This window comes from Cynocephalus volans, chromosome 7 (genome assembly GCF_027409185.1).
Source record: "Cynocephalus volans isolate mCynVol1 chromosome 7, mCynVol1.pri, whole genome shotgun sequence".
Lineage (NCBI taxonomy): Eukaryota > Metazoa > Chordata > Mammalia > Dermoptera > Cynocephalidae > Cynocephalus > Cynocephalus volans.
In genome coordinates, this window is record NC_084466.1 from 128,782,397 (window position 1) to 128,809,867 (window position 27,471).

The 27,471-nt window shown below is 50.8% G+C and overlaps 1 protein-coding gene across 2 annotated transcripts in view; it reads right to left on the minus strand.

Annotated features, from left to right (window-relative positions):
• Positions 1 to 5,500: 5,500 nt before the first annotated feature.
• The window catches only part of RRP12 (ribosomal RNA processing 12 homolog), a 32,818-nt gene continuing 10,847 nt past the window's right edge, over positions 5,501 to 27,471 (minus strand). For both annotated transcript variants that reach the window (XM_063101990.1, XM_063101989.1), the window contains 24 exons: positions 26,706 to 26,817; positions 26,373 to 26,470; positions 24,883 to 24,997; positions 23,803 to 23,945; positions 23,028 to 23,149; positions 20,182 to 20,246; positions 19,927 to 20,089; positions 19,342 to 19,496; positions 19,009 to 19,076; positions 18,379 to 18,472; positions 17,363 to 17,521; positions 17,158 to 17,238; positions 16,877 to 16,982; positions 16,558 to 16,665; positions 15,816 to 15,973; positions 14,333 to 14,424; positions 14,007 to 14,174; positions 13,359 to 13,534; positions 13,018 to 13,143; positions 11,547 to 11,596; positions 8,754 to 8,826; positions 7,190 to 7,257; positions 6,729 to 6,811; positions 5,501 to 6,016 (listed from right to left, as the gene is read on the minus strand). In XM_063101990.1, coding sequence (XP_062958060.1) covers positions 5,914 to 6,016; positions 6,729 to 6,811; positions 7,190 to 7,257; positions 8,754 to 8,826; positions 11,547 to 11,596; positions 13,018 to 13,143; positions 13,359 to 13,534; positions 14,007 to 14,174; positions 14,333 to 14,424; positions 15,816 to 15,973; positions 16,558 to 16,665; positions 16,877 to 16,982; positions 17,158 to 17,238; positions 17,363 to 17,521; positions 18,379 to 18,472; positions 19,009 to 19,076; positions 19,342 to 19,496; positions 19,927 to 20,089; positions 20,182 to 20,246; positions 23,028 to 23,149; positions 23,803 to 23,945; positions 24,883 to 24,997; positions 26,373 to 26,470; positions 26,706 to 26,817 — 2,686 coding nt within the window. In that variant the 3' untranslated portion in view covers positions 5,501 to 5,913. The remainder of the gene's footprint in view (positions 6,017 to 6,728; positions 6,812 to 7,189; positions 7,258 to 8,753; positions 8,827 to 11,546; positions 11,597 to 13,017; positions 13,144 to 13,358; positions 13,535 to 14,006; positions 14,175 to 14,332; positions 14,425 to 15,815; positions 15,974 to 16,557; positions 16,666 to 16,876; positions 16,983 to 17,157; positions 17,239 to 17,362; positions 17,522 to 18,378; positions 18,473 to 19,008; positions 19,077 to 19,341; positions 19,497 to 19,926; positions 20,090 to 20,181; positions 20,247 to 23,027; positions 23,150 to 23,802; positions 23,946 to 24,882; positions 24,998 to 26,372; positions 26,471 to 26,705; positions 26,818 to 27,471) is intronic.

A 27,471-nucleotide genomic window follows, 5' to 3' on the forward strand; every position in this document is an offset into this window, starting at 1 on the left:
ACCACACACACATCTAAACATACAATCTATGTAAAAACAGTAAGCAAACAAGCTCCAAGACAGGTCCAGCCCAAGCCCACTTTCCAACCAGATTGCTGCCCTTATGCTTGCTATCTGGAAATTTTGGAGCCTTGGTTGTTTGCCTCCCTAAAGCCTAGCTACCCTTAAGGTCTTAGCCCAATGTCATTCACTCCAAGAAGCCCTTCTTCCATGGGCCCCTCGTCCAGTCAGGTCCCCTCATGGCATCCATGCTAAACTTTCACAGCACTATTCCAATCACATGTTTTATTGCTTTCTTTCTTTATTTGATCTGTCACCTCTTCATAAACTTTGTAAAGACAAGGGTCCTGTCTGTATTGCTTACTGTGGTATTTCCCATGCCTCACAAAATGTTTTTTTGGAAGATCTCTGCTCAGAATAAATATACAAAGAAAGTGTGTGTGTGTGTGTGTGTGTGTGTGTGAGAGAGTGAGAGTGAGAGAGAGAGAGAGAGAGAGAGAGAGAGAGAGAGAGAGAGAGAGAGAGACATGTAAGAAGAAAATGATGGGAAAGAAGTCTCGCAGGCCAACTACATTCCCCTGCTTGAAGGGGGAAAAGGAAGACATATCCAGCCCAGCCCTGCCCTGTCCTTTCATGTCAAGAAAGTGAACCCTGGCACAGATCCAACCTCCTCTCACCTAGTACAAAGAGACCTGTTCTGTAACTGGTTTTCACCCCAGAGATGCAGGGGTTTGGGAAAGATGAGCTGGCAAGGTAATGAATGGAAAATCAGACACTGGTGTCCCAATCTCACACAGCATTTGGAAATTCACAGCCATTCTCTTTGCTACACTGTGTTCTCCCTGGGGCTAAGTTAAGCAGGTTGCGGCAGCATGGGCTTGAACTCTGGAGGCCTTATGTCACCTGCATAACTCTGCCCAAACCACACATCCTCTCTGCCTTTGTGTTCTCAGCTGCAAAGTGGGGATCACGATAACCATAATCATAATGCAAGTGTTTCAGGGATCAAAAGAGATGGTGGGTGTGAATGCATTTGGTAAGTGGAAAGCTCTGTATGGGCGAGTTGTAATTGCCACTGTACCTGTGCAGGAGATTCGAATCTGGCAGGTGTGGATCAGGTGTAACTGACTATGCACATAACAGATGCCAGGCCCTTGTGTGAAGTCCTGAGGAAGGGGACCCACGTGACCCATGTGATAGTCCTCATATGGGCAGGGAACAATTTTCTCCAGAATACTAGATGTCAGCTTTGCTAGTTGATTATTATGAGTGTTTGCTTTGGAGGTGCACCCCACCTGCTTCCGAGGAGTTGAACTAGCTGCAGGAATGACTAAGGAAGGCATTTTTAGATAAGTATTATTGCACAATGATCCAATCAATATACATGGCCATGTAAAACCTGCTTGGGGTAATACTGCACCTTGTCATTTTTATGAGCATATTTACAACTGCAGGCTGGTTATCTACTGTGTATGTAATTCAGGCTCAGTGGCCTCAAGTCCAAGATCTATGGCATAGCAACAGCTCTGACTAAAAGCAAGACTTTTCAAGAGCTTGCAGAACCTACGGTGGAGCCATGAGGACTAAACAGGCTATTCCTGGCACCATTCACAAATCCACCTGCCTGTCGTCAGTGCCTCAGATCCTCTCTGAAATTCTGACTTAAAATTCTCAGCTCTGTAATTGGTACCTTTGGGTCTTCAGGGTGACATCCCTGGAATTTAGAAATCAGGCTGCCCTCTGGAAGTTAAACCCTTCAAGTCAACACATGATGGATAGGATTAGTTATCTGTACAAGGCTCCCAGAGGGAACAGGATGTCTCTCTGGTGAAGCTGAATTTCATAGGCTTGGAAATTCAATCCAGAAAGGCTGCATGTGAAGGAAGCAGAAGCCTAATTAAATCTCAGCTGCAAAGAGTGTAGAAGACATGGGAGAGGGAAGGATCTGCCCCATTCTGCAGCATGAACCAGGATGGAGGGGGATGGCCCCAACAGGCTGCTAGGAGAATGGGGCCCCATCTGCAGTATATCCCTATAGAGATAAAACTGTCCTACTTCAATGAATTACTCATCTTATCACTCACATGATATTTGTCCTGTTTTATGCTAAAACCACCAATTTTGACTTTCTATGCAAGGTATATTTGGAGCAGTTACCATGAATATCTTGGACACTCATATTTCTCATTCCAAATTAATGAATTATAATTTTTACTAGACCTCTTGTGACTGTTCTCCTCTCTGAACCAAATCAATCCTGATTTTAGACTTGCAAACCTGATCTGCAGACCCTAGCCCTGGAAGGAATGTGCAACAGCAAGCCACCCCATCTCCACCCACATTCAAATCTATATTTACTGATGACTGACCACTGCCTCAAAATCCCACTCCGGGCATTTCCATGATCAGTCAGTGGAGTTTGAAACGGGAGGGAGGAACCTGCCACTGCAGCCCTGGCCTTGGATGACTCGGCTATCCTCTAACAGCTTGGTAAGTGTTTCTAATGGCAGGAGCTACATTAAGCGTAATTTCAGGAAATGGCAAACCAGCTTACATTGTCCCAAATCAGGGTTATTTTCTGGAGTACAGTCATCTTATCTATTCATAATAATATATATCAAAAATAGAACAAAGAGTGGTCATCATGTCATTTTCTAAATATTGCTTTGCACGTGATCTAGCACTTAGTGATGGCATTAAATTCCTGCATACAGCAAGGAATTAAAATATATATATATAAACTTGTATTTATTTATTTATATTCATTTATTTTTTTAAAGACCGGTAAGGGTATCTTAACCCTTGACTTGGTGTTGTCAGCACCAAGCTCTCCCAAGTGAGCTAACCGGCCATCCCTATATAGGGATCCGAACCCATGGTCTTGGTGTTATCAGCACCACACTCTCCCGAGTAAGCCACAGGTCAGCCCCTAAACTTGTAATTAAAACCTATATTTTTGTATTTGAAAAAATAGCCCTGTGTATAGAAAAAAAGAAAACAGAAATGAAATACATTAGGGTTAAGTTAGAATTTGGTGGAAGGATTCTAGCCCCTGCTTTTACTTTCCTGTTTTTTCCAAATGTTCTGTGAATCTTTATTACTTTTATAGCGAAATATCATATTAATTTTTTAAATACCCTTTGAAGGGCATAGCTACCAAGAAAATGGGGAAGGGACTGAGGCTACTTGAACATCATAAGCAGTTTTCTCATATATTGCAAATACAGAAAAACATCTCTCCTGGGGCCAATCAGCTACAAATAAGACTGCAGACCTAATAAGATGGTCACTGCCAGGAATGAACTGCTAGGACGGTCACCACTAGGCCTTCTGCCACAATCACAAGGAGGGAAATAGTGAAGAGGTTGGATTGACTCACCGTGCCCAGAGTGGCACGACAAGGATGTGATTAGACTGCCTTTGCAAATCCCCAATGATTGACCACTCCCTTGGCCAACATAAGGGTTGCTGTTTTGGTACAGTAAGGCAGGGTAAGACCTGTATTCCATTTCTGAGAATGAGTAGAGGATGGAACCCAGAAAAGAAAGCCAAAAAGTCTCCAGTTCTGACAATGTCAAAAGCATAATGAAATTAAAATAGTAAATCTGTATCTTGGTGGAAGCTCTCAGCTTTTCTATTTGCCCTGAGACTGAATAAATCTTGTGTTGATGAACACTCCTAAGATTCCCCTTTACCCCCATTATTAAAACAAAAGCAGCATCGATTTTGTCTTTTTGTGACCGGCCGCACCGCGCTCAGCCAGTGAGCGCACCAGCCATCCCTATATAAGATCCGAACCCACGGCGGGAGCACACTGCTGCGTTCCCAGCGCCGCACTCTCCCGAGTGCGCCACGGGGTTGGCAGCAGCATCGATTTTCTTAACAGATGTTTCAAGTACCTGAAGTTTCTGGAGCAGAAGATTAATTCTTGCCCCTTCATCAAGATAACTAGCATTTGAAGTCTACTTCCAAAAGAATATGGTGTTCGGCACATCACTAACACCAACCTTTCTAGGTCACCTAACCTTCCCACCTTTGAAAGAAAACAAATCTCCTTGGAAAACATGCTTTAACAAGCAGGTTAGCTTCAAAATGATTTTTTTTTTTTTTAAGATACTAATACTAGAAATTGGTTCATACTCATATCTACTTTACATGAAGCTTCCTGGTGCATATGGGTACATTTCCTGAGAAAAGAAACAGAAAAGGACTGGGATTGGCTTAATTTGACCCACATTGTGTCCAGAAATGTAATAACAGGGGTCATGGTTTGATCACATTTGCAAATCTCTCATAGCCACCTCTTTTGACCACCTTTCTTGATGGCTCTCCAATTCCTTATTTCTGTGGGTAAGGCATGTAAACAGTGCCATCTCTGGGCGATATGTGGTTCCTCTCAGCTTTCTAGTCAAAAATCCTTGGGAGGAAATGCCCTAATCTTGGGGGCACTGGATCCAGTTAAGACTTGGGTCCCCTTTCAGAATGAGTGGAACAGTATTGTGGGACAGGCTGCCATAAGGTACACAGGGCCTCCTGGGAGCATTATCAGAGCCAAATGCATTTAACTGGAATGGAAACTATTAGTGTGTGTGTGGTCTCATCTCACATGGGAAGAATCTGAGATGGGAAAAATGTATCAATCAAGTGCCAGAGGACAAAGCACGTTCCTCATACTGAGGCATGGCAGATAGTCCTGGGGTTCTTGATTTCTGGTTGCCTGCTAGGAAAGCACACAAGAGGGACCCTGGGCTGCTGGGACAAGTGACTGCAGGAACAGGGGAGGTCTGCACCACTCCCTTCTCTGCTCCAGACCAACGATAAGCTCGACCAGTGGGAAGCACACTGCAGCATAACTGGATCCCCTTGTCTGAGAAAAAGAGAACGTGGGGAAACAGGGAGATGGATGAATCAGGCTGCACTGGGCACATGGAGAGGCTCAGTAAACACTTTGTTGAATCAATGGACAAAGATGCTGGGGAGAGACTTGTGCCCAGGGACAGCCAAGGGTGCAGCTCTAACCAGCTCTCAGCAGCTGCCTCCTCTTTCTCCTGAGTCCCTGGTGTTCAACCACAGCTCAAGACCAGCCCCGGAGTATTTGCTGCCCCTCCTAACCCCCCAAAGTCACTTTCTTTTTTTTTTTTTTTTTTTTTTTTGTCTTTTTCGTGACCAGCACTCAGCCAGTGAGCGCACTGGCCATTCCTATATGGGATCCGAACCCGCGGCGGGAGCGTCGCCGCGCTCCCAGCACAGTACTCTACCAAGTGCGCCACAGGCTCGGCCCCCCAAAGTCACTTTCTGACTGAGATTGCAAAGTGAAGTCTGGGAGCCCTCCTCACACAGGTGGGCTCCCCTGGGCAAGTTCCAAAGCCTGACCTGTGGGCAAAGCATCATGCTATGCCCTGGATTGGGTGTTAGGAGTTGGACAGGAAGGGGTCAAGCCACTGTTGTCAACAACCAATACTGTTCTTACACTTGGAAGGGAAGGATATGAAACACAGTGTTTCTAGGGATAATACATAGTGATCCTTGTTTATTCTATGTCTGGTCATAGTAAATCTCACATATCCAGGCCACGGCAGACTGAGAGTGCCATATGACTACCAGCAGCTGGAGGAAAAGGAAGATCACCGCTCTGTTGCTCATGGCCACTCTGGGCAGAAAGCACAGCTGCATCATGGGGCCTACTCAGAGGCAGTGAGGCCACATTCCCATCTCCAGGTGCCAGGGACATCTCTAAAGGTTGGTTCCCATTTGGAGCTTCCAAAATCCTAGCCATCTCTCTGGGAGCCATGCCCTGGTTCCAACAAGTCACTCTGAGTCCAGGCTCTGCCAGAGTTTTGAGCACCTGGAGCTGGTGAACAGGCAGCTTTGGGGCTGAAAAGGGGCCTCAGGCTGCCTAGAGGTCCTGGGGCTTCAGGACCGATGATCCTTTCTACGGAGTTTGTGTCCCACCTGGGAACCCCGCTGGGCAGCTTTCACCAGGCCTTTGAACTGTCCCTGCAGCTTTACCTTCTTCCTGCAGGGATAAAGAACAGAGGGGTCACATCTTGCTGAGAACAGGTGGCCCCCCTCCTCATAATGTCAAATGATGGCTCAATCCCAGCACCAGCAGGGATGGGGAGAAGGGAGCTGCCAGGCAGTGGGCAGCTCATGAACCTGGAAGACCATGTGCGGCTCCAGCTTCCACACAGCTGTGACATGACGTGGTAACTCCAATCTGGCACAATCCCCCCAGAAACAGCCTTCCCTTCCATTCCTCCTCTAACATATGTACAGAGAAGGTCAAAGCTCACTCTTTCTACACATCCTTCCATCTAAAGGGACCTTCCATTCAGCAGAAGCTTTTTTGTGACTGAAGTTTAGAACACCATTTCCCTAGTGACATTAGTTTCCAAAGCACTCCTACACACTGTACCTTACCTGCCCTCACGCCCACCCCTAAGAATAGCTGAAGTTGGAAACAACTCTAATTTCCCACCAATAAAGGGATTAGAAAAGCAAAGTACACAAAGCTATTTAAAATGATGACTGTGTAAACTACGTATGTACTAGAAAATGTTTGTATGACATAAAATCATGTTAAATAGAAAAGCAGCTCTAGTCAGTAGTACAGACAGTCAACATGTAGGTGAATGTTAGTGAGAAAGAAAGCCCTCCTTCTTAGAGTACTGAGCTCGCAGTCCCACCCCTGTGGTGCCGAGCCCCCACATCAGCACAACACCATATACCTGCGGCTGAGCCGGGTTCTGCTGAGGGGGATGTAGGCGTAGGGATCGAGCCGACCTCTCTTCTTCACGTCACCCTTTGCTTTCTGCCCATCAGAGACAAAGAGTCAGCCAGAAGTGTGGGGTTCCCCTCCACCCCTGCCTGGACAGGGTCCATATCCTCCCTTTCCTTCATTCTCTGCCGAGCGCGTTGGTGGTATAGTGGTGAGCATAGCTGCCTTCCTTCATTCTCTGCCTTAGGTGGTGCTAAAGAGCTCTTGTAGCCCTGGAAGGCCATTCAACAAGGTCCCCACCTTGAGATGCCAACAAGACCCTGGTGTGCCCCTGTTTCTTCCCTGGCCTCAGCTGGCTCCACAAAGGCACCTCTCTGGGACGGTGATGGGCACAGCTGCCCATTCCTCCTTGCCCCACCCTGGCACCTGTCCAGTACCAGGAGACCCTGTGTCACCATGTGCAGATCTTACCTTGGCCTTGTATTCGGCCCCAGGCACAGGCTTCTTGGTCACAGGGCGATGGATGCCAGAGCCTCCAGCTACAGGGAGAACACAGAGACCATGAATCAGGGAAAGCCTCCTCCTAGAAGCCAAGGGGCACCTTCTCTCAGAGAACCGATGCGGAGGTAAGGCCAGGAACTTGGCTCTGTTCACTACTAAGCAAAGACAAAGACGTTCCTTGAGGAGGGACTGTTCAGTGGTTTGACAGACCACTGGGCTTCTCGGTGTGACCCAGAATCCTCAGAGGCCTATCAGCGACCTCTCAGGACACACATATTCTCCACTAACATAAAATAACCCACATTCTCCAAAGTTAAACATGCTCCATTTGTTCTAGGAGAAAGAACAAGAGCTTTGAAGTCAGACAGATCTGGGTTCAACTCCCAGCTCTGCCATTTACAGCCCTGACCTCTTCACTTTCCTGAGCCTCTTAACCTCATGTGTAAAATAAGCCATTTTAAGCTTTCCCACCCTTATCTCATTTAGGCTTTGCACCAACACTGTGACATAGAAGGGCAGCCATTTATCCCATTGTACAGATGTGAAGACTCTGGCTTAGAGAGATCAAGGTCTTTGGCCAAGGTTAGCTGTCATTTCCAGCCTGGACAACACAGTCATGGATGTTTAATTCTATAATGCAGACTCAGGACTCTCTGAGATGACCAACATGAACCACTTTTGTTATAGATGGGAAACTAGAAGCTCAGAAAGGCAGTGTAACCGGACCAAGGTCACACAGCTAAGCAGCAGCTAGGCAACCAGTCCTGACCCCACACCTCCTGCCTCATCAACCGGCACCTCTGACTTGGCACCACACCGTCTCAGAGCACAGCGGGAGAGCTGGGTCCTGGCCTGTGGGGGCCACATGAACCATCAGGTTCTCCACCTGGATTAGGATACTGTGGGGCTCTGAGGACACACCCACTACTGGGATCAGAGACTTCCCACAGGAGCCCCCACATCTCCAGATACACAGCAAGAGCTCTGCTGCAAGGGCTTGGGGGTAGGGGCTCTGCAAGGGCTTCCATGGGAGGAAGGAAGCAGAGGAGAAGCTACCTTGGTACTTCTAGCAGCTGCTCTGGGAGTGCAACAGCCTGGGGACTCAGAGACAAATATAAAGGGGAACCCTCTAGCTGGACCCAGTACTAATTCTCGCAACTCCCACCTTCAACACAGGCTAGGTGGCCTCTCCAAACTTAGCCTGACTCAGGGTTAGAGCTCTGGGGATGGACAAGAGAGGAAAACAGCTCTGAGGGGAAGGGGTGGGCTGAAGCCTCACGGAAGGCCTGGGTGGGTGGGGAAGAGCTGGGGGTTCCGTGCACAGATCTTCTAACCCCCAGGTTCTCCCTTACCCCCAGACCCCCTTGGCCCCCAGCCCAGTCTTCAGTGTCATACCTACCAATCTTCATTGGTGCCAACTGAGTTTAACCAGACTATGCAACCTCATGGTTCTACTGCCTCTCCCTGGAGCTCCTCTGCCTAATGCAGGGGACAGGGATCAGTATGTCCCAAGAGAGAAGTGTGGAAGCCTCACCCTGGTACCGAGGGGGCACCTCCAGCTCCTCATCATCAGCCTCTTTCTGATGCTTAAGCTTCTGGTGCTTTTTCTATAAAGAAGTAATAAACAGGAAGTCAGTGAACAAGGGGATGTGATTGTCCTCATCAATGATAACAGCAACAGCAGCAGTAACCCGCAATGAGCACAAAAGACCCTCTGCCAAGCACTCGATCCCCACTTGCAGATGAGGAAATTAAGGTCCAGAGGAGGCAAGTAACTGTCCGAGATCACACAGCCAGGTAGTGCAGTGGTGAGGCTCTAGCCTGCGCCCTGACTGCAGGGCTTGCCTCGGCTGCTCCTGCTTGGCCTCTCCACGCTGAGCTCCGCCCCAGAGCTACAACTGCCCATCCAGCACCCTGACGGCAGCTTAGCCCCAGACTTCCTAATAAGGACAATGAGGTCCTTGGCCTCTTCAAAGAGAACAGCTTTACCAGTCCTTCACCTCACACAAACCCCACTCCACTCTCCCCATTAGTCACTCACTCAGTGATTCCCCACTAAGAGCCAGACCCTGGGGACACAGGGCACACGATCCAGCTCCTGTGCCCCAGGGCTCGCATGTAGATGGGAGACTTCTGCTCAAACCAGTTGTCACAGTCCCTCAACAATGTTACTGTCCTTTGGGCTGGCCGGTTAGCTCAGATGGTTATAGAGTGTGGTGTTATAACACCAAGGTCAGGGTTCGGATTCCCTTACTGGCAAGTCACCAAAAAAACCCCAACAAAAAACAAACAAAAAAATACCACCATCCCAGCAGTTATGAGCACAGGCAATGGGGCACGTGGACTCATCCAGGGATGTTCGACAGGAAGTGACTGAGCACCTACTGAGTGCCAGGCACTGTGTTAGGTGCTCCAAGGGAGGAACCGCAAGCGTGACAGCAGCCCAACCTGCCAGGACATTTCAGCCTTGTACTAATAATCAGCCGGCAGAGGCAAGCTGTGCAGGGAGGGGTGTCTGTGCCACTGTGCCCCGGAAGCCTCCTGAAACTGTGGATTCCTGTGACTCCAGCTCCCCAGGGGATTTAGAGGCAGGCTCAGGGTGGCAGGAGGCAGGTGTGCCAGGTAAAGGGATCAGCCTGAGCAGAGGGAACAGGCTGAAGCACACACAGGGTGTGCCCAGGGAACAGGGGACATGAGTTCCATGGGCTGAGGCCCAGCAGGGTGGGCTCCTAGTAGAGAAGCAGACACTGGGAGGAAGTGTGACTTTGGCTGCACTGTGGAGGATGATGGCCAAGCTTGTTCTTGGTTGGGTCAGTGCCTGGTCAAGACTGGCCCAGCCCACTGGCCTTCAACTGAGGCTGCCACTTACACATGTTCCCACAGGTGTGGGCAAGAGCAGGTCTCAGCAACTGCCATACAAAAGAGCCTCTGGGGATCTTGGTGGTAGGTGCTTACTATGGAATCTGGCCACCCCAGGGCCTTCTGTGTTCCTTAAGATAAAGCACCTGCTCAGTCCTGCTCTGCTCTGAGCAAGGGGGTCATCCTTAGAAGGCTGAGGTCATTTCTCCCTAGCCAGAATAAGACTAGGCTGCCAAGCAGCTGCAAAGCCAAATATGCAGATATGCTGAAAGAACCGGTAAGGCTCTAACCAGAAAAAAGATTCCCAGGGAAAATTAATAATGATCACAAAAAATAGCAACTTACTTAGTGTCATTAAGTGCCAAGCACTTTGGCTATAAACCAGGACTTGAGCCCCGGCAGTCTATACCTGGATACATACATTCGACAGACTACTAGTGTCACCTGGAAAGGAAGACTGGACTGTGGCTGAAAGTAGGCCTTATGGAGGAGATTTCAGACCAAGGAAAGAAAAACCCTCAGTAACTGGACGTTTGTCCTGGAGCTGTCCCACAGCGGCACAGGCTACACGGGAAGCAGTGAAGGTTATGAGGGTTTCCAAGCAGACCTAACACCACTATTTCTCAAAGGCATTCCAGATCAGGAACTTAGTCTCTGAAAGGTTAGGTTGAAGCCAAGATGGGAACCCGGAGCCTGCCTCTTCACTGCTAAGACTGTTATACTCCTACTCAGGCTCCTACTGCCTGAGGGTGAGGCCAAGAAGGCTGGATGGGCTGGGCACAGGCTGGAGGGACAGGGAGGGAAGAAACTGTCCCAGGATACCCCAGAAATGTTGTTCACTGGGCTTGTGAACAACAGGTCTCAGTTGATGGGTCGGGCCCACTTCACCCTTGCTGGTTCAGGTGGAGGTAGCAGCGGTCTTCACTCCATCCCAGGAGGCAGCCCTGCCAGTTCACCAGGGTTCGTGGTGGCAAGGGGGTCTTAAGTTCCTGGGCTCAGGAGACTGGAAAACTAGGGTTCGAGTTGTAGTCTGCATCTAATGAGCCCTGCGACCTTGGGCAGGCTACTTACCCCCTGCACACCCCTCTGGAAAGGGGCATGATAGAGGCCCTCCCCTCCGTGAGGATGAGGTGAGGTAAGGTGGGGCCCTCAGCTCAGTGCCTGGCACACAGTGCATGCTCCTCCAGGGGCAAGCCTGCCCCACAGGAGCCTCCCGCTTGGAGCACACAGGCAGCCACTGCCCTTGCAGCCACACAGCATGTGCCCTCAGTGGACAGACAAGCAATAACCGGCCAACACTGGAGGACATACAGGGTGCTTCAGGAGCATCCAAGCCTCCTCCTGCCCCTCGGAACAGCAGCCATCTCAGCTCTCGTGCACATGGACTGTCCACCATGCACATCCCTGAGGCCTCACCGAGCACTCAGGCAGCAGGCCAGGCACTATGGGGTTGGGGGGAACTACTCACACTCCTGACGCCCATGTCTTCCATTACGTCAGCCATCTCCTCATCTTCACCTGGAGCCAAAGAGAGGCCTGTGAGCACCTGGGGAGCCCCCAGAAGCCACCCTTTCCTCCTGCCTCCTCCTGGCTCACCAGCCTGAGGGGGTACCAACTCCAGCCCCAGAAAACTGCCTCCCCCAGACCCGAGTACTCCTCCTGTGGGAGATGAAACTCCTAAACACTGCCCCCTTCTCCTTCCCATCTTAGGCCCCAGGGACAATGGCCCCTCAAGGAAGTGGTGACTCCGCTTCTGAGGTGAATATGACTTTTTTGAGACTCAAAGAAAGCCCCAGGTTTCCTGGGGAGTCAGGCACTCTCCCAGGAACCCCCCAACCCCCACTTTGCCAGAAGGACTGCTTCACTCTCCTGCTCGAAAACCTCTTTTTTTCCCCTATGTGTGCTGGGCACTGTGTGGAGACATACAGGTATAAAGACATGTGAAACTGACCAGCTGGAGGAAGAGAAACTCAGGCAAAGTCAATCAACAACCAAAAGACAACAAAAACGGCATGTCCCTGGGCCTTACAGGAGTTCTGGGGCAATGAGGCCTGAAGGCTGAGGTTCTGTGGAAGGATGACTAAGGGTTTGAGCTGGATTTTGAAGAGCAGGGAGGATTCGGGAAGGCAGAAAGAGGGAGCAGGCATTCTTGGCCTCAGGAATACCCATCTCCAAGGGAGACCAGGGACTGGAGAATGTAATGGGGTGAGGGGGGCAGAGGAGACCAGACAAGGACATACCACCGGTCACATTCACACCCAGCACATACATGTGCTGCACATGTCACGCCACTTCATCTTCACAGCAACCCGCGGGGGAGGCACTGGTATTGTACCCATTCTGGAGTGAGGAGAGGGAGGCAGGGAGAGCACTGGCCAGGAGGTGCAGTGGGAATCAAGGCCAGTGAAAGATGGGCATTTTTTAGAAGACCAGGCTTTTGTGATCTAATGGATAGATATGTGGAGAGAAAAAGGCTAAGCAGGACTCCCAGATATTATGCCTGAGAGCCACCTGGACAACACGACACACTGGAATCGGGAGGCTGCGAGAGTCTCAGAGTCTGGCTCTTTCATCTCTACAGGAGCTTCAAGGCCTCAGCCAAGTTTGCATTAAAAAAAAATAAAGAAGAGAAGAAAAGAACCAGAGCAGAATAGAAGAGAGACTAACAGCAGTGCATCAGACATGGTAAGAAGTACTGTTTTGTTAGAATTATACATGTATTGTATAAATGGCTTAGTTGCAACATAAAAAGATTTCTTAATGTGGTTTAAAAAGTTTGAGAAACTCAAAATGTTTGAGAAAGTTGCTTTTTATATCTGCTTTTACCTACGCTTCCTCAACAAGTGGTCACTGAATCAATGAGCAAATGAACACGAGTGAACAAATAAATGAATGGATGAGCCAGAGCGGCTGCATTCCCAAAATAGGTGGGGCCCCACCTCTGGTGCCTTCCTCTTCCTCCATCTTGTCGCCATCCTCCTCCTCCCTGATGATCAGCCGGCCGTCAGCGCTCACCTTGAAGCCATGGTCCTTCTTCTTGGTCCGGCCTGGCCCAGGCTGTGTGGCTGGTGTGGCAGAGTTTGGTATGAGGAGGTGGAAGGCCAGTCCTAACCCACTCACCCTCATCAGACCCACCGAGCCCAGGTCTGTGCCCCAAATGGATGCCTCTCAGCTCCGGCCCCCTGTCCTGCTGTGGAAGCCACCCCTACCAATCGCCCCAGAACCCAGCACCAAGGCAAGTTTGTTTTCTGAGCTCAGGGACCAGCCGCTTCTTGCTCACCCAGGACTCGCTGGGCCACCCTGGGATCCAGGAAGTTGAGGGGCTCGTCCCCACCACCCTCCTTCAGCCACGCCTGACTCCTCTGCCGAGCCAGCTTCCGCTGCTCCTTGCCCCGACTTCTTTCCTCTTTCTCGTCGTCCTCCTCATCCTCCGAGTCAGCCAAAATCTCCTCGATGCTAAGGACAGAGAAGCCCCAAGTCAGAGTGCTCCAGGAGAGGCAGGGTACAGAGGTGATAACCAAAAGAATCTGCTCTGACTAGGTCAGCTAAATTATAGTGCCTTGGGAGATCTGGGATCAGTCAGCAATCATGTCCACCTGTCCTGAAAAATGTTATAAGACCATTTTACTTAGAAGCAGCCATGACGGTGCCAGAAAGCCGTAAAGATCAGGAGGGCTGCCCTTCTGCCTCTCCCCTTTGATTTCTCCCCCTCCTTGTGATTATAAAATGCTAAGCTCTGCTAGCTCTTTGTGGAACACATTTCAGGGATACCTGATCTATGTGTCTCCCTGCCTGCAGTTGTCATACTGGCTCAATAAATCCTAGCTATATGTATTTGGTCTCAGTTTCTTTTCAGGTCAACAGATACTGCCTGGGCAGGCTCCGGGTTGGGGGAGACCAGGTCCCCAGGACCCTATTATGGTCTCACCTGTCACCTTTGCCCTGGGTGAGCTCCTCCTCCTCCTCTTCTTCCTCCTCCTCCTCCATGGCAGCCTGGCTCAGGGCACGGTGCCTCTTGGCTCGGGCTTCAGCCTTCCGGATGTTTACCAGGACTTTGTGGTACTCCACAGGTAGCAGCCCCTTCACCAGCTCAAATCTGAGGGTGGCAAAGAAGGGATGGTAAGAGGCACTGACCAGAGAGGACTCCACAGAGGAAGGTGGTGTTCAGGGCCTCTTCTCTGCAGGGTCCCTGGCGAGAGCAGAAGTCCTTAGCCCCTTGCCTGCCCCACCCCCAGCCCCAATCAGTGAACAGACCCAAACTTGCGGATGAACTTGGTGAAGAGGTTCCGAAGCTTTGTGCGGAAGTGCCGCCGCATGTCGTCTGAAAGCTTCCCGATGGCTTCCATCTGCCGGGCAGAGCACCAGAGTTTTAGGGGGAGGATTAGAATGGCCCTGTTCCTGGCCCACGCTTGGCCCAGTCATGTTTCCATAATCTGGGCAGCCCTCATCTTTCCCCTAAACCCTCCTTCACAACACAGTTCCTGACCACCCTCCCAAGACGCCCACTTTATAGTCTTTTAACAGTGCTCAGCACGTATATGTTATCTCCTAGAATCCTTAGAACAACACAATGAGGGCCGGCCCATGGCTCACTCGGGAGAGTGCGGTGCGGATAACACCAAGGCCCCGGGTTCGGATCCCAAATAGGGATGGCCGGTTCGCTCACTGAGTGAGCATGGTGCTGACAACACCAAGTCAAGGGTTAAGATCCCCTTACCAGTCATCTTTAAAAAAAAAAAAAAAACACAATGAGACAGAGACTGTCATCCTTGATTTACAGACAAGGAAACTGAGGCACAGAGGCAGGAGTCTGGGCCAGGTCTCTTTAATCCCATGGCTCTGGCTTTGCCCCCAACACCCCAGGTTTCTCTTGGTCCCATAGGTCCCTTCTATCACACTGCACTATTCTCCAACTGGACTGCTCTCAAGCCTTCATCTGACCCGGTTTGGGTGGCAGACCTTATTATCTGCAGCGTCTCCTATTGGGACTGGGAGGGATAGGGCCCCCCATCCACCCTCTGAGGATCTTTTGTAAGTTCTAATAACCCCATGATAGATCACTGCTCTGGCTGTTCTCCCCATCTCTGGTCCCCAGTTAGGCTGCAGGCTTTGGAAGGCAAGGGCAGGTCATGTTGATTCTCATCTGGCCTTTCCTGCCTCAAACCCAAGGCCACACTCAAAGAAGACATGCCAGAGGGACCTGGAGATCTGATGTGACTCAACCCAGCTGAAGTGGGAAACTGAGGCAGAGGGTACAGTGCACAAAGGCTTTGGAAACCTGGCCCAGCATATTGCAAGCCTGGCTTAGGCTCCCCTTGGGCAGGAGGGGGCCAGAGACCCAATACTAAATGGCTCTTCAGACCCTTCTGCAGCCCAGCTAAGGCCCAGCACGGGGTGTCCAGAGTCTAAGACCTGAGCCCTGGGGTCTGGTCCCAGGGCTAATGCTGACCAGCACCGTGACCTTGGAAATCTCTGGCATCAGTTCCCCCATCTGTAAAATGAGGGGTGGCCCTGCCCACTGGTCTCTGCCCTACCGAGCCCTTGCTCCGTGGAGGGGCCATGGGGGGTGACAGGCAGCCTGGGCACCAGGACCCTTCCTCGCCTCCACTGGGTTGGCATTCCCCTACAGGTCCCTTCCAGGGCTCCTTAATGGCTAAAAATAAACTTTGAGACTTGCTGGCCTTAAGGCCCACTGGGAGGCCATCCTGCCACCCACCGAGGGGAAGGGGGCACTCACCACGAGCTGTACATGCTTGGCCAGGTGTGCCACGTCCATGACAACCACTGCTACCTTGACGAAGCCCAGTGCCGACTTGACCACATCACGGGTACGGGAAGCCAGAAGTAGGCACACATTCTTCAGCAGCTGCTCCACTGTGCTAGTCCCCATCAGACCTTTGGTGGTAAGGGGGCCAGCCACTGTCTGAGACACCCAGAACCCCACCCAGATCCAAGACAACCACATGGAGAAGCAGCAGCTGCCACCTGTCCCAACCAGGTGAAATGCTGGAAGAGGCTAGCACTCGGCAGACTTCCTGTGTGCCTGGCATGGTTATAATCGTTATCCCAAGTGGCCTTTTGTACTCTAGCCACCCTGAGGTAGGTGCTATTTCTCTCCCCCATTTTAGAGATAAGAAACTGAGCTTCCAAGACGTTAACAGAGTTGCTCAAAGTCTCACGTGGTTGGCAAAAGACAGGACCAGGACAAAAGACCTTGGCCCTATCCTAGTGATAGTGCGACACAGGGCAACTGGGCTGCAGGATGTGTCGTGGACGAGATGAGGAGGGCGCCTTGGCACAGTTGCCAGGAGCAGAGGCAGAGCATGCACGAAGGAACAGCAAGGCAGGCTGGGCTGTGTCCAGCTCTTCTCCCTCCCTCCTGGCACCTTTCCCTTGCTCTAGTAGCCACTCTGTTCTGACCTTTTGGGCATTTTCCTACACTGAGGGCTTCCCAGGCCTTGAAGGAAGTAATTATTTACCTTTAAACTCGAAAAGAAGGTGGGTCAGAGCCAGGATGCTGCAGCTGACCATGGTCACCGGGCCCACGAGGCCAGGGTAGATCTGGATGAGGTACTGCTGCAGGGCCTCTGGGGGCAGAGACCAGGACGGGTCGCATCAGGACAGGGCCCACCCAGCACACTGAGCCTTTGGTCCGCCAGCAAGGGGGACTGCAGGCTAGAGAGAAGCAGCCTGCCCAGGGCCAGGGCAGGTGGCACTCGCCAACTTTTCTCTTTTGGGGGCACTGGCCCCCAGCCTATTAGCAAAACACCCACCCCACCTGCATCACCAGGACCTCACCTTCCTGGTTTGTGCCAAACCGCAGGAAAGCGTGGCCCATCTCCACGAGCAGGGCGAAAGCATTCTTCCGTGCTCCCACAGACACTTCCTTGGTGCACAGGATCACCTGGCCCAGAAAGCCCCGTTAGCACGTGTTCCCTGAGCTGGCTGCCCTGTGGTTGGCTGCCTGAGGCAGAAGGGGCAGGTAAGGCATCCTTGCTCCCATTACTACCCTCCCAGGATCCCACAGGCCCTCAGGAGCCATACTCCAGAGAACTCCCCAAATGCACATAGACCCTCACCTCTGGGACAAGGGCAGTGATGAACTCCTCATGCTCCGCTGAGAGCTTCTTCACAATATGTAGGAGGCACTTCAAACGTGGCTGCAGGCAAGGAGATACACTCAGGACCCCTCCAGACCACCCACACACCTCCTAAGCCTCCACACGGCTCCTCTTCTGGTGTTGCCCTCCTCCCCAGGCAACGTGGGTGGTCTGGAGCCCTCACTCTCTTGGCCGGCGAGGATGTGCTCCGTAGCGAATCCAGCAGGGTCTTCTTCAGGTCATCCAGGTGGCTCTGCACGAAGCGGGCCCCAGGCCCTTGGGGGCTGGCACACACCTCCTCCAGCACACGGTAGGCCTTCTTCTGCACTCCATGGGCCGTGCTCTGGGAAGGCACAGGATGGTCAGGGAGGGGTGAGGAAGGGGCGCTGGTGCTCCACCCCTGCCCAATGACATTCACAGAGCGTCCACCATGACCTGTGGCCAGCACTGGAGAGGATTTGAGGAAGAAGCTGGCCCTGACCACCTGGAGCTCACGAGGTCTGACAAGAGGGCCGGCGGTGTGTCAACAGCGAGGGGCTAACTCCTGTGCCAGGAACGGGGATATGGCCAGGAGTGAAGCCAGCCCAGCCCTTGATCTATCCCACTCGCTCACCTCTATGGCACACCCTCCAGCAGAGCGAGCTCACAGCGCCTGGCGTGTGCCGAGGCCTGCACTGCTGACCTTCCCAGCTGGAACACTCTTCTCTCTGCCTGTATGCCTACCCGCCTCCTTGCTATTCCAAAGCTGCTCTGTCACTTCCCCAGGACACCTTTCCTGAGGCGAGGTGGCCCTTTCCTGGACTTGTGTTCCACCCCGGACCACTGCTCACAGTTAGGTAACTGCTGTTAAACTATTACTGCCGAGTTCTGCATGGTCATTAGCCAGAGAACAAGAGGGATAAATATCACACCAGTCTGTGATGGGCCTCGTGAGTGAGCCCGGCAAAGGACCACAGACTTGGTTCTATAAGAGACACCTCAGCAGGTGAGGCCTGAGCACAGCTGTACATATAAGTTACTTTGGCACCTAAGGAAAGATGGGCTGGACAGGGTAAGCGGAAGCCGCTGTAGGAGAAAGCACATGAGGATCTGACCTTGGGTGGCAGCAAGGGGTGAACACAAAAAGACAGGTCCCACCTTCCTAGGAGCCCTGTCCCCTGCAAGTGTAGTTGTGTATGGCTTCTGGCCCCTGAGGCTCACCTCTAGGTAGGGCCGGATGGTGGAGAACAGCTTGGTGATGGCAGCTTCATCAGCGTGAGGAGCCAAGGCCACAACCAGGTCCAGGACAGACAATCTGCTCAGGGGCAGGAGACCAAGGAAAGGCTTGGGATAGGGCTGGAGGAGAGCACAGACTAGTAATGCTCTCAAATCTCCTGGGTACAGGGGAGGTGGCAGAAGTCAGGAAGGACCAGGAGCCGCAAAGGATCCCATGAACAATAATGATAGCTAGCAGCTAATTGAGCACTCATAATGTACAAGGTACGTTCCTGGTGCTTTATATGTGCCAACTCCTTCAATCTCACAGCATCCCAGCTGCAGGTACTATTATCACACTCATTTTACAGCTGAGGATTCATAGGGTAACTTGTCCACAGTCACACAGCCCATAAGTGGTGGGGATGGGATCTGAACCTGGGCAGTGTGTCCCAGGACTCTCATTCCTCCCTAGCAGACTAAAAGGCCTCTCCAGGAAGAAAGAGCTAGTTAGGCCTCTTGGTAGGGCTGGAACATTCAAATAATTCCAGAGTCAATCCCCAGGGTTTCTGTTAGACACACCCTCCAGCTCCCTGAGATACCCCAGTCCAAGTGGGGAAGCCCTGAGAATGTTACCTGGTGAAGTCAGAGCTAGCAGGGTCCAGCACCTTCTCACTGGCCTTTTCCAGGAAACCATTCACCAACTGGCAGCCCCAAGGAGACGAGAAGGAAGAAGTTGAGGAGGAGAGAAAAATAGAGCAGCAATAGCAGCAGGTCCCAGAGTTGCCTCCCCACTCCCATTAGAAGCCTCCAGCCCAGCCCCAGCCATGACCGCTAGTATGTGGTCCCGTTCTCCAGGTGGCAAAGACCCAAGACAGCCCTGGTAGGGGGGTCTTGGCCTTGCCAACACACCCAACCTAGCACCCTGTCAACCTGAGAGCATTCCTCTCCCTCCCTCCAGGAGCTCACCTGAGGCTCGGTTATAGTGAGGTAAGTCTTGATGGTTTCCAGCAGAACCCGGCGAGGGGCTGGAGTGTCCCCAGCTGCAATGGGCTGCCCATACAAGTTGAAGAGGATTGGCAGAAAGTTCTTAGCAAAGCGGCTTACTTCAGCACGGTCAGCCTCTGGTAGGAGGACCAAAGTTGCATGAAAGAGACATGAGTTAATGCCGCAGTGGCTGCTGGGGCTGCAGCCCAGAGACAGCCTTTTAAAGAATCTGTGACAGGACTTGGAACCCATGGTTTTGGGGCTTCTCTGTGACTGGAGAGGTTGAGACCAGGGCACAGAGAACAATGTGCCACAGTGATTTGTGCTCCTCCATGGCTTCTGTCCCAGGGACCAGCAAAGTGCCAGCCACACAATAATGCTTTCCACACTGACTGAACAAATCCACAGCAGTTGCCTACACATTGGGTAAGCGTAGGAGAGATGGGGCAGTTGTCAGCTTCCCACTAGCTCCTTGCGTCCCCAGCAGCAGGCCAGGAGAGAGGGCAGGGGACCTCTGTCATCCCAGTCATCCTCCCACCAGCTCCCATCCCTACAGCCCACACGTACCTGCCTCACAGCCCTTGGTGATGAGGGTGCGCAGGGCCTGGCACACAGTGACCCTCAGGTCTGGGCGCTCACTGATGGCCATGCCTAGCGTCCGTGCCAGCCCTTTGAAGGAAGTAGCCACGTCCATGGGCCTTGTGCAGAACCCAGGCAGGAGGGTCCAGATCTGGGGAGGAAGGTCATGGTAAAGGAGGAGAGTGGCACCCAGCAACCTGTGCCCCTGCCGTCTCCTCCCCATGTCCTCCAACTGGCCCTTACCTGCCACTGGAGTGTGTCATAGATCTTGGACTCCACTGTGCTGCCCGCCTGGGCCAGGTCCATTGCTGGAGTGTGAGGCAAGGACACTGTGTGACCCAGATAACCTCCTGGCCAACCAGCCTCATTTTACCAAAAGCAAAGCCCACTGATGAGGACAGGAATATGGGTGATTTTCCCCTCCCCATAAATTAAGTCATAACACCTGTTCATTCTAAAAAAACTAAAACAGACCTATACAAAACAGAAAGCAGGGGCCAGCCCTGGTTAGCTCAGTTGGTTAGAGCACAGCCTTGTAACACCAAGGTCAAGGGTTCGGTTCCCTGTACCGGGTAGCTGCTTAAAAAAAAAAAAAAGAGGTTCAAGAAAACAGAAAGCAGACGCCCTTCCATAATCTCACTCCCTGGGGATGGCCTGTTTCTCATGACTTTCTTATACTTCTTTTTTTTTTTTTTTTTTAAAAGATGACCGGTAAGGGGATCTTAACCCTTGACTCGGTGTTGTCAGCACCACACTCAGCCAGTGAGCGAACCGGCCATCCGTATATGGGATCCGAACCCGGGGCCTTGGTGTTATCAGCACCGCACTCTCCCGAGTGAGCCACGGGCCGGCCCCTTATACTTCTTTAAATACATGCACACTTTTAAAAACATAAATGGGACTGTAATACATACATTTTTGTAATCTTTTTTGCTTGACAATAAATTGGTAAAATTTACTAAGCAAGTTCTACGTGGCAGTCTGTGCAATGTGCACTTTATGTGATTATTTCGTTTAATCCTCACAACGCAATTATCCTGCTCATTTTACCGATGAGGAGCAAACCATGGGAAATTAAATAAACTTGCCCGAAGTCACCAAATTGTGGAGTGGCCGTGTTGGAATTTAAATCTCGTCTGTTCAACTCACCATCTACTGCCCCGTCTAATGGTCTCTTTCTTCATAATGACTACATCCTTTTTTTTTTTTTTTTTTTAAAAGATGACCGGTAAGGGGATCTTAACCCTTGACTTGGTGTTGTCAGCACCACGCTCACCCAGTGAGCTAACCGGCCATCCCTATATGGGATCTGAACCCGTGGCCTTAGTGTTATCAGCACCACACTCACCCGAGTGAGCCACGGGCCAGCCCCGACTACATCATATCCTGAAGTGGGGCTTTACCTTAAGTAACTTAACCAGAACTCTACTGAGGTCATTGCAGGTTGGGTGAGATTTTCTGCCAGTATAAACCACACTGCTAGGAACATCTCTGCATATATATAAATCGTTGTGTACTTGTGTAATTATTTCCCCAGGACAAAAATCTACAAGGAGTAGGACAAAGAGAGTACCTAATCTCAACCTTAAGAACACCACCAGTGCTTATAGGTCACACTAGTGATGCAAACGCCCTCATTTGACGGGTTCATCTGCATTTTCTTTGATGGGCATATATTTCTTTCATAAATAGAAGAAAACTTAGAAAACACATTAAAATATTAGTAGTAATTATCTCTGGCTGGGGGGATTAAGTGATTTTTACTTTCTTCTTTAAACACTTCCTATATATTCTACAAAGTAATGTTTGAAATCGGTAAACCCTGCCTTAGAGCAGGATTTCTCAATCTTGACACTATCAACATTTTTGGCCAGATAATTCTTTGCTGTATGGGCTATTCAGTGCATTATAGGAAGTTTAGCAGCATCCCTGGCCTCTTACCTACTGAACATCAGAGCACCCTTCCCCTACAACCAAAAACATCTGCAGGCATTGCCAAGTGTCTCATGGGCAGCAAAATCACCCCCCTACTGAAAACCACTGCCCTAGATCAGAGCTCAGCAAACTTCTGTGAAGGGCAGTATTTTAACCTTTGCAGGCCACAGGATTTCTGTTGTAACTACTTAACCCTTAACGCCATTAAAAAGTAGTATGAAAGCAGCAACAGACAGTATGTAAAAGAATGAATGTGGCTGTGTTCCAAGAAATCTTTACTTATAAAAACAGGTAGCAGGTGGGATAGATAGTTCACCAATCCTGCCCTAGACCCTCAAAAATCCAAAAACAAAAGCTCCTGGAGCCACCACCAGGCCAAGAAATATGACTCAGGGCTCTGCCTGTCCCTGCTGCAGGCCTGAGTCTGTTTAACATGGGACTTGAGTAAACTAGAGGGTGCAGAGAGAAGACAAAGAGGATGAGGGGACAGAAACCATGTCTCAAAGGAAAGGGGGAGAGACTGAGGACATGCAGCCTGCAGAAGGGACATCTCAGGGACTAATAATCATCTTGTTGTTTTAAAAAGTGCTTTTTGGGCTGGCCGGTTAGCTCAATTGGCTAGAGTGCAGCCTTATAACACCAAGATCATGGGTTTGGATCCCCATACCAGCCAGCCACCACAAAAATAAACAAATAAATAAATAAAAAGTCTTTTCTGTATCCATAAAAAATATATATAAATACTCCTACAGGTATATGGAAGTATATATACACATAAATATATTATAAATTAAAAACTCTACCTCCAAGGCTCTCACGAGGAAGATGGGCAGAACTACTCTTTGTGACCCAGGTGGAAGAATAAAGCCCAAGGGGTGGTAGCTCCCATGGGTGGGGCCGATATCTACCCCCACAGGGCAGGACTCTGTCACCAGGTGGGGGAGGGGGAGTTGCCTGTATGCCTTGGAGCAGAGGGGAGGGAGAGCCCCATGGAGGAGGGACTCAAGCACTGGCGGGCCACCTGTTTGGCAGAGGGATGCTGCCGAATGTCCGGAAGGCTGGGTGTGCTGGACTCAGAGCCCCTCCTGATCCCTTCAGCTGAGGCTTCGAGACTATGCTTGGTCCCTGGCTGCACTCAAGCAAGTACCCTGTACCTTTGCTCTTCAGGGTGGTAGCCAAGGGCAAGAAGTAGGTGGTGAAGAAACCAAGTCGTGTTTCCTGAACATGGTCACGGATGACAGGCAGCAGCCAGCTTCGTGGAAAATCCAGAGTCTCTCTGGGAGGAGGAAAGAAAGGACCCAGTGAGTAAGAGTTGACAGCCTGGAGAGTGGCATACCCAGCAGACGTTCCCCACTGAGCCAAGGAGGAGCATGAGCCCTCCACAGGCCCTTCTCAGCACAGTACACAGAGACTTCAGCCTGAAAGAGCAGTGACGGAGTTTGGATGTGTTGTCCCCTCCAAAACTCATGTGGAAATTTGATCTCCAATGTGGCAGTGTTGGAAACTGATTGAGTCATGGGGGTGGATCCCTCATGAATGGATTAATGCTCTCCCTGTGGGAGAGGGGCTTAATGAGTGAGTTCTCGCTCAATTAGTTCACACAAGAGTTTGTTGCTTAAAAAGACCCTGGCACCTTCTCTCTCTCTCTTGCTTCCTTTCTCTTGCTTCCTGTCGCCATGTGATCTGTTTGTATCCGCCGGCTGCCTGCCACTTTCAGCCATGAGTAGAAGTAGCCTGAGGCCCATGCCAGACACAGCCGTCCCAGAATCGTAAGCCAAATACACCTCTTTCCTTTATAAATTACCCAGTCTCAGGTAATTGTTATAGCAACACAAAACTGACAAAAACAAGCAGACACCATTCCCCAGGGAGAACAAGCCATCTGACTCTCCTTGGGTTTGTTTGGAAGACAACCATGGTCACACTTACTCAGAGCCATCAATTTCCAAAGGTACAGCCTGTAGCACCACCTCAGGTCCCATGCTAGTCACTGCAGCCCCCACTGCCTGGTCCAGAGCTGCCGTGTGGGGGAAATGAGGGGAGAGGCGCAGGTCACACAAGGACTGGAGGCACTAGAGCAAAGAGATGAGAGACCACACATCCAGACATGCCCGCAGAGCACCAGCCCATGACTGAGACCAGGCAAATTTCTAAAAGGATGAGGTCGGGATACAGGGCCCAGGTTAAGTCTATACCAGCGGGCACAAACTGATAACTTGATTAACCCACTGACATGTTTGATCTCTCTTCAAGGCCCAAAATTTCAGAAAATTCTGTCTCATTGACAACCTGCAAAAATCAGGAAATTTCACATACAAATGTAAATTTCCAATTTATCTCGAAAAATGGAAAGGTCTGACAAATGCAGATGCACAAATTAGTAGGCACTGAAGAGACAAAACTGCACCATCCTGTCCACGGCAGCCCCCACCAGCCTCACTTCTCATAGGCCTGCCTGGCCTCTTGTAGGAAGCCAAGTTTGCCAACATAATCTCTTAGTGCCCAGGCCAGGGTGGCTCTTTTTTTCCAACCAACAATGGGAGGGAGTCAGTGAGGAAGGTCCCAGGAGGCCAGCACTGGGGCCTGCCCTCAGGCCCCCACTTTCTCCTAGAACTGGGGTCTGCTCAGGATCCCTGGGTAATCCCTGATCCTTAAATGATTTACTCTGGACTAGAATAACCGTCCCAGAACGTAAGGCTGATTAAAACATCAACACTGTGCTCACTTGTTATAGAATATTTATAGAATTAAAAATTGAAAGATAAGGGGTGTGTATCAGGGAGGATCACACTGGTTCCCTAAGTTACAAAATCATCAATTCAGGCAAAGACCAGTGAGCAGGTGGCTGCAAGAGGGCCTCCCACACTGGCCCCGTCACCTTCCTGGGGACAATGTACTGGGCACCGTCAGGGTGGGTTATAGAGTGCAAAGATAACAGAGACATATGCCCCCTCCAGGAGCCCACATCCAAGGGCCCAGGCACCACCTCCTGGCAACTCCCCAACTCACCTTCTTCATCACAGGATGGGCCTGCCTCCCACATGCCTGGAAGAAGACACACAGGAGCTGCAACACGGAGCTCCATGCCGCATGGAATTTGTACGTCAGGCCCTCCTCCACTGCCCTGCCAATGGAGCAGGCACAGTCAGGGCCACAGTCATGCCACCCTGTGCCTCAACCAGGAAAAATCAATGGCTGGCACCATAAGCTACAGACCCCCAGCTGGCCAGTAAGGGTGGGGCTCCAGAAAAGGCAAAGGAGGAGAATTAACATTAATGAAGTGTCCCTACTACCCCTATGCTAAGAGTTTAAGTCACATAATACTAGCACTTAAAGAAAAACCTAGGAGGTAATTATCTGTCCCATCTTCAGATGGGGAAACTGAGGCTCAGAGAGATTAGATAACCTGCCAGGGTCACTTTGCTAGTGATCACACTGGGCCTCCAAACCCCATGTTTTGTTATTGTCCCATGCTTTCTCCATCTAACCTGAGCTGGGAGGGCAAGGTAAGACAAAGTGCCCTGGGCAGAGGGCAAGAGCCTCTAGCCCCTTCCGGCCTGTGCACACCTTGGTCTGCTCCATCTCTCAAAGAAGTCTAGTCCCTAGAGATTTTAAGCAAGAATGGCTGACGGGCATCAGCGTGGGGAAGAGATGAGGGTGGGGGTGGGGCAGTTCTATTGCTTGAGTTTTCCTGAAACTTCATCCCAGATGTGTTCACAGGAAACAGGCCTATTTCCCTGAGGAACAGTGACCACAGCCCCGCGCCTTAGAGCTTAGCAGATAGACCCAGAGGAGACACCAAGAATCCCAGCCCCTTTCCCAGGATTACTCAGGCTGCTTAGTGCCCTGAGGTTCCTCACTGCCTGGCTGGGAGGGCAAAGATGGACAGTGGCTGTGTCTGTGAATGGCTCCTCTCGCAGGTGTAAAGGGCAGCACAGCCTGTGAAGAAGAGTGGACTCTGGTCTGGCTGCCACTACGCTAGCTGGATGACCTTGGCTCTCTCATCTGTAAAATGGAGTTAGTACCTATCTCCTAGCACCACAAGGATTACTAATAGTTTACATTTCTTGAATGCTGCAAGGTGTGCCAGGTACTGTTCTGAGAACTTTCCATGTATTACTTCATTTAATCCTCATCTCCCTGTCATTCCCTTTTGACTGATGAGGACCCTGAGGTAGAGAGAGGTAGAGGAACTTGCTCAGATGACTGCGGCTTGCAATCCGTAGAGCTGGATTCAAACCCAGCAGGCTCCAGAGTCCATGCTCTTAAGCACCACTCTGCGCTACAGCACAGTTTGCACTGTACGTGTCCCTGAAACATGGTAGGTGCTCAAACTGACAGGAGCTGCTCTGGCAGCTTTCAGTAAACAGCCTGAGATGCCATAAAGTGCATGGGGCTGTGTGCATGGCCCCCAGTAAGCGATAAGAGGAGCGCTTGACGTTACATAGAACTTTCTACAAGGCACCCTTCAACCCCTCCTAATGCAGACACATTCTCACCTGAACATCTTGGCAATGTACTGGGCAGGACCTGAGGCCGACGAGGTCACGGAGCCGACGTCGGCCATGTGGGGTGCCACACATTCCTTCAGGATCTCCTGCAGAAAGAGGCCATAGGCTGCTTAGGCCCAAGGCAGCCCCCTAGAACTCTCATCCCTCCCAGGTGACCACTTCCTAAAGCTTCTATGAAGCCTATCTCCCACTGTGAGAACCTCTCCCCAAGGACTGAGCTGGTGGTCTGTGGTGAGCACTGGGAGAGAGACAGGGCAGCAGGCAGAGCCCTCTTGTGCTCTGCTTCCTCAGCTAAAACTGGGGCTGGGGAAGCTGCAGTACCTTGAGGCTCTGGGTGGCAGCTGTCACCACCTGCGAGTGGGGCGAGAGAAGGGAGGTCATCGCAGTTCCAAAAAAGCAAGAAAGGTGGCCCAGCCCCAGGTCCCGCTGCAACCTGTAAAGACAAAAGAATTCTATGGGGCCTGACCCAGAGCCTTGGGGACCTGGGCAACCAGGGCTCCACCCTCAGATGGCCCAGATCCAAAAACAATCACTGATCTGCAGGGCTCTACGGGGCCTTCAGGTGGGCGATTTAAAAAAGGTACAGTTGTTCAAGTAATGACTACATGTGGTAAGAAACTGAAACAGGTCTTCAGGGTATGAAATGAAGGGCAGGCCTTCTTCAACACACAATGCGTCTAGCCTGACCCTCAGACGCACTTCCCAGGGGATAACCAAGGTTAAGTTTCTTGAACAGTCTTTCAGAGGTTTTACACATATGCAAACATACAAAATAATAACAATTGCTAACATTTATACGACACATCACATACCAACCGCCAATATAACAACATACGTTAATTTATTTAAACCTTGAAACAACTAATAGGTCCTATTACAATTCCCATTTTATAAATGAGGAAACTGAAACACACGGAGCTCAAATAACTTGCCAAGGCCACCCAGCTTGACATAGTGGGGTCAGGATTCACACCTTGGCAGTCTGGTTCCAGAGTATAAAAATACAAATAATTACACTTTACTTGCTGTTCTGCACTTTGCTTTTTCTCAATATACCTAAGGTTCTTTCCATTTGAGCACACGCATA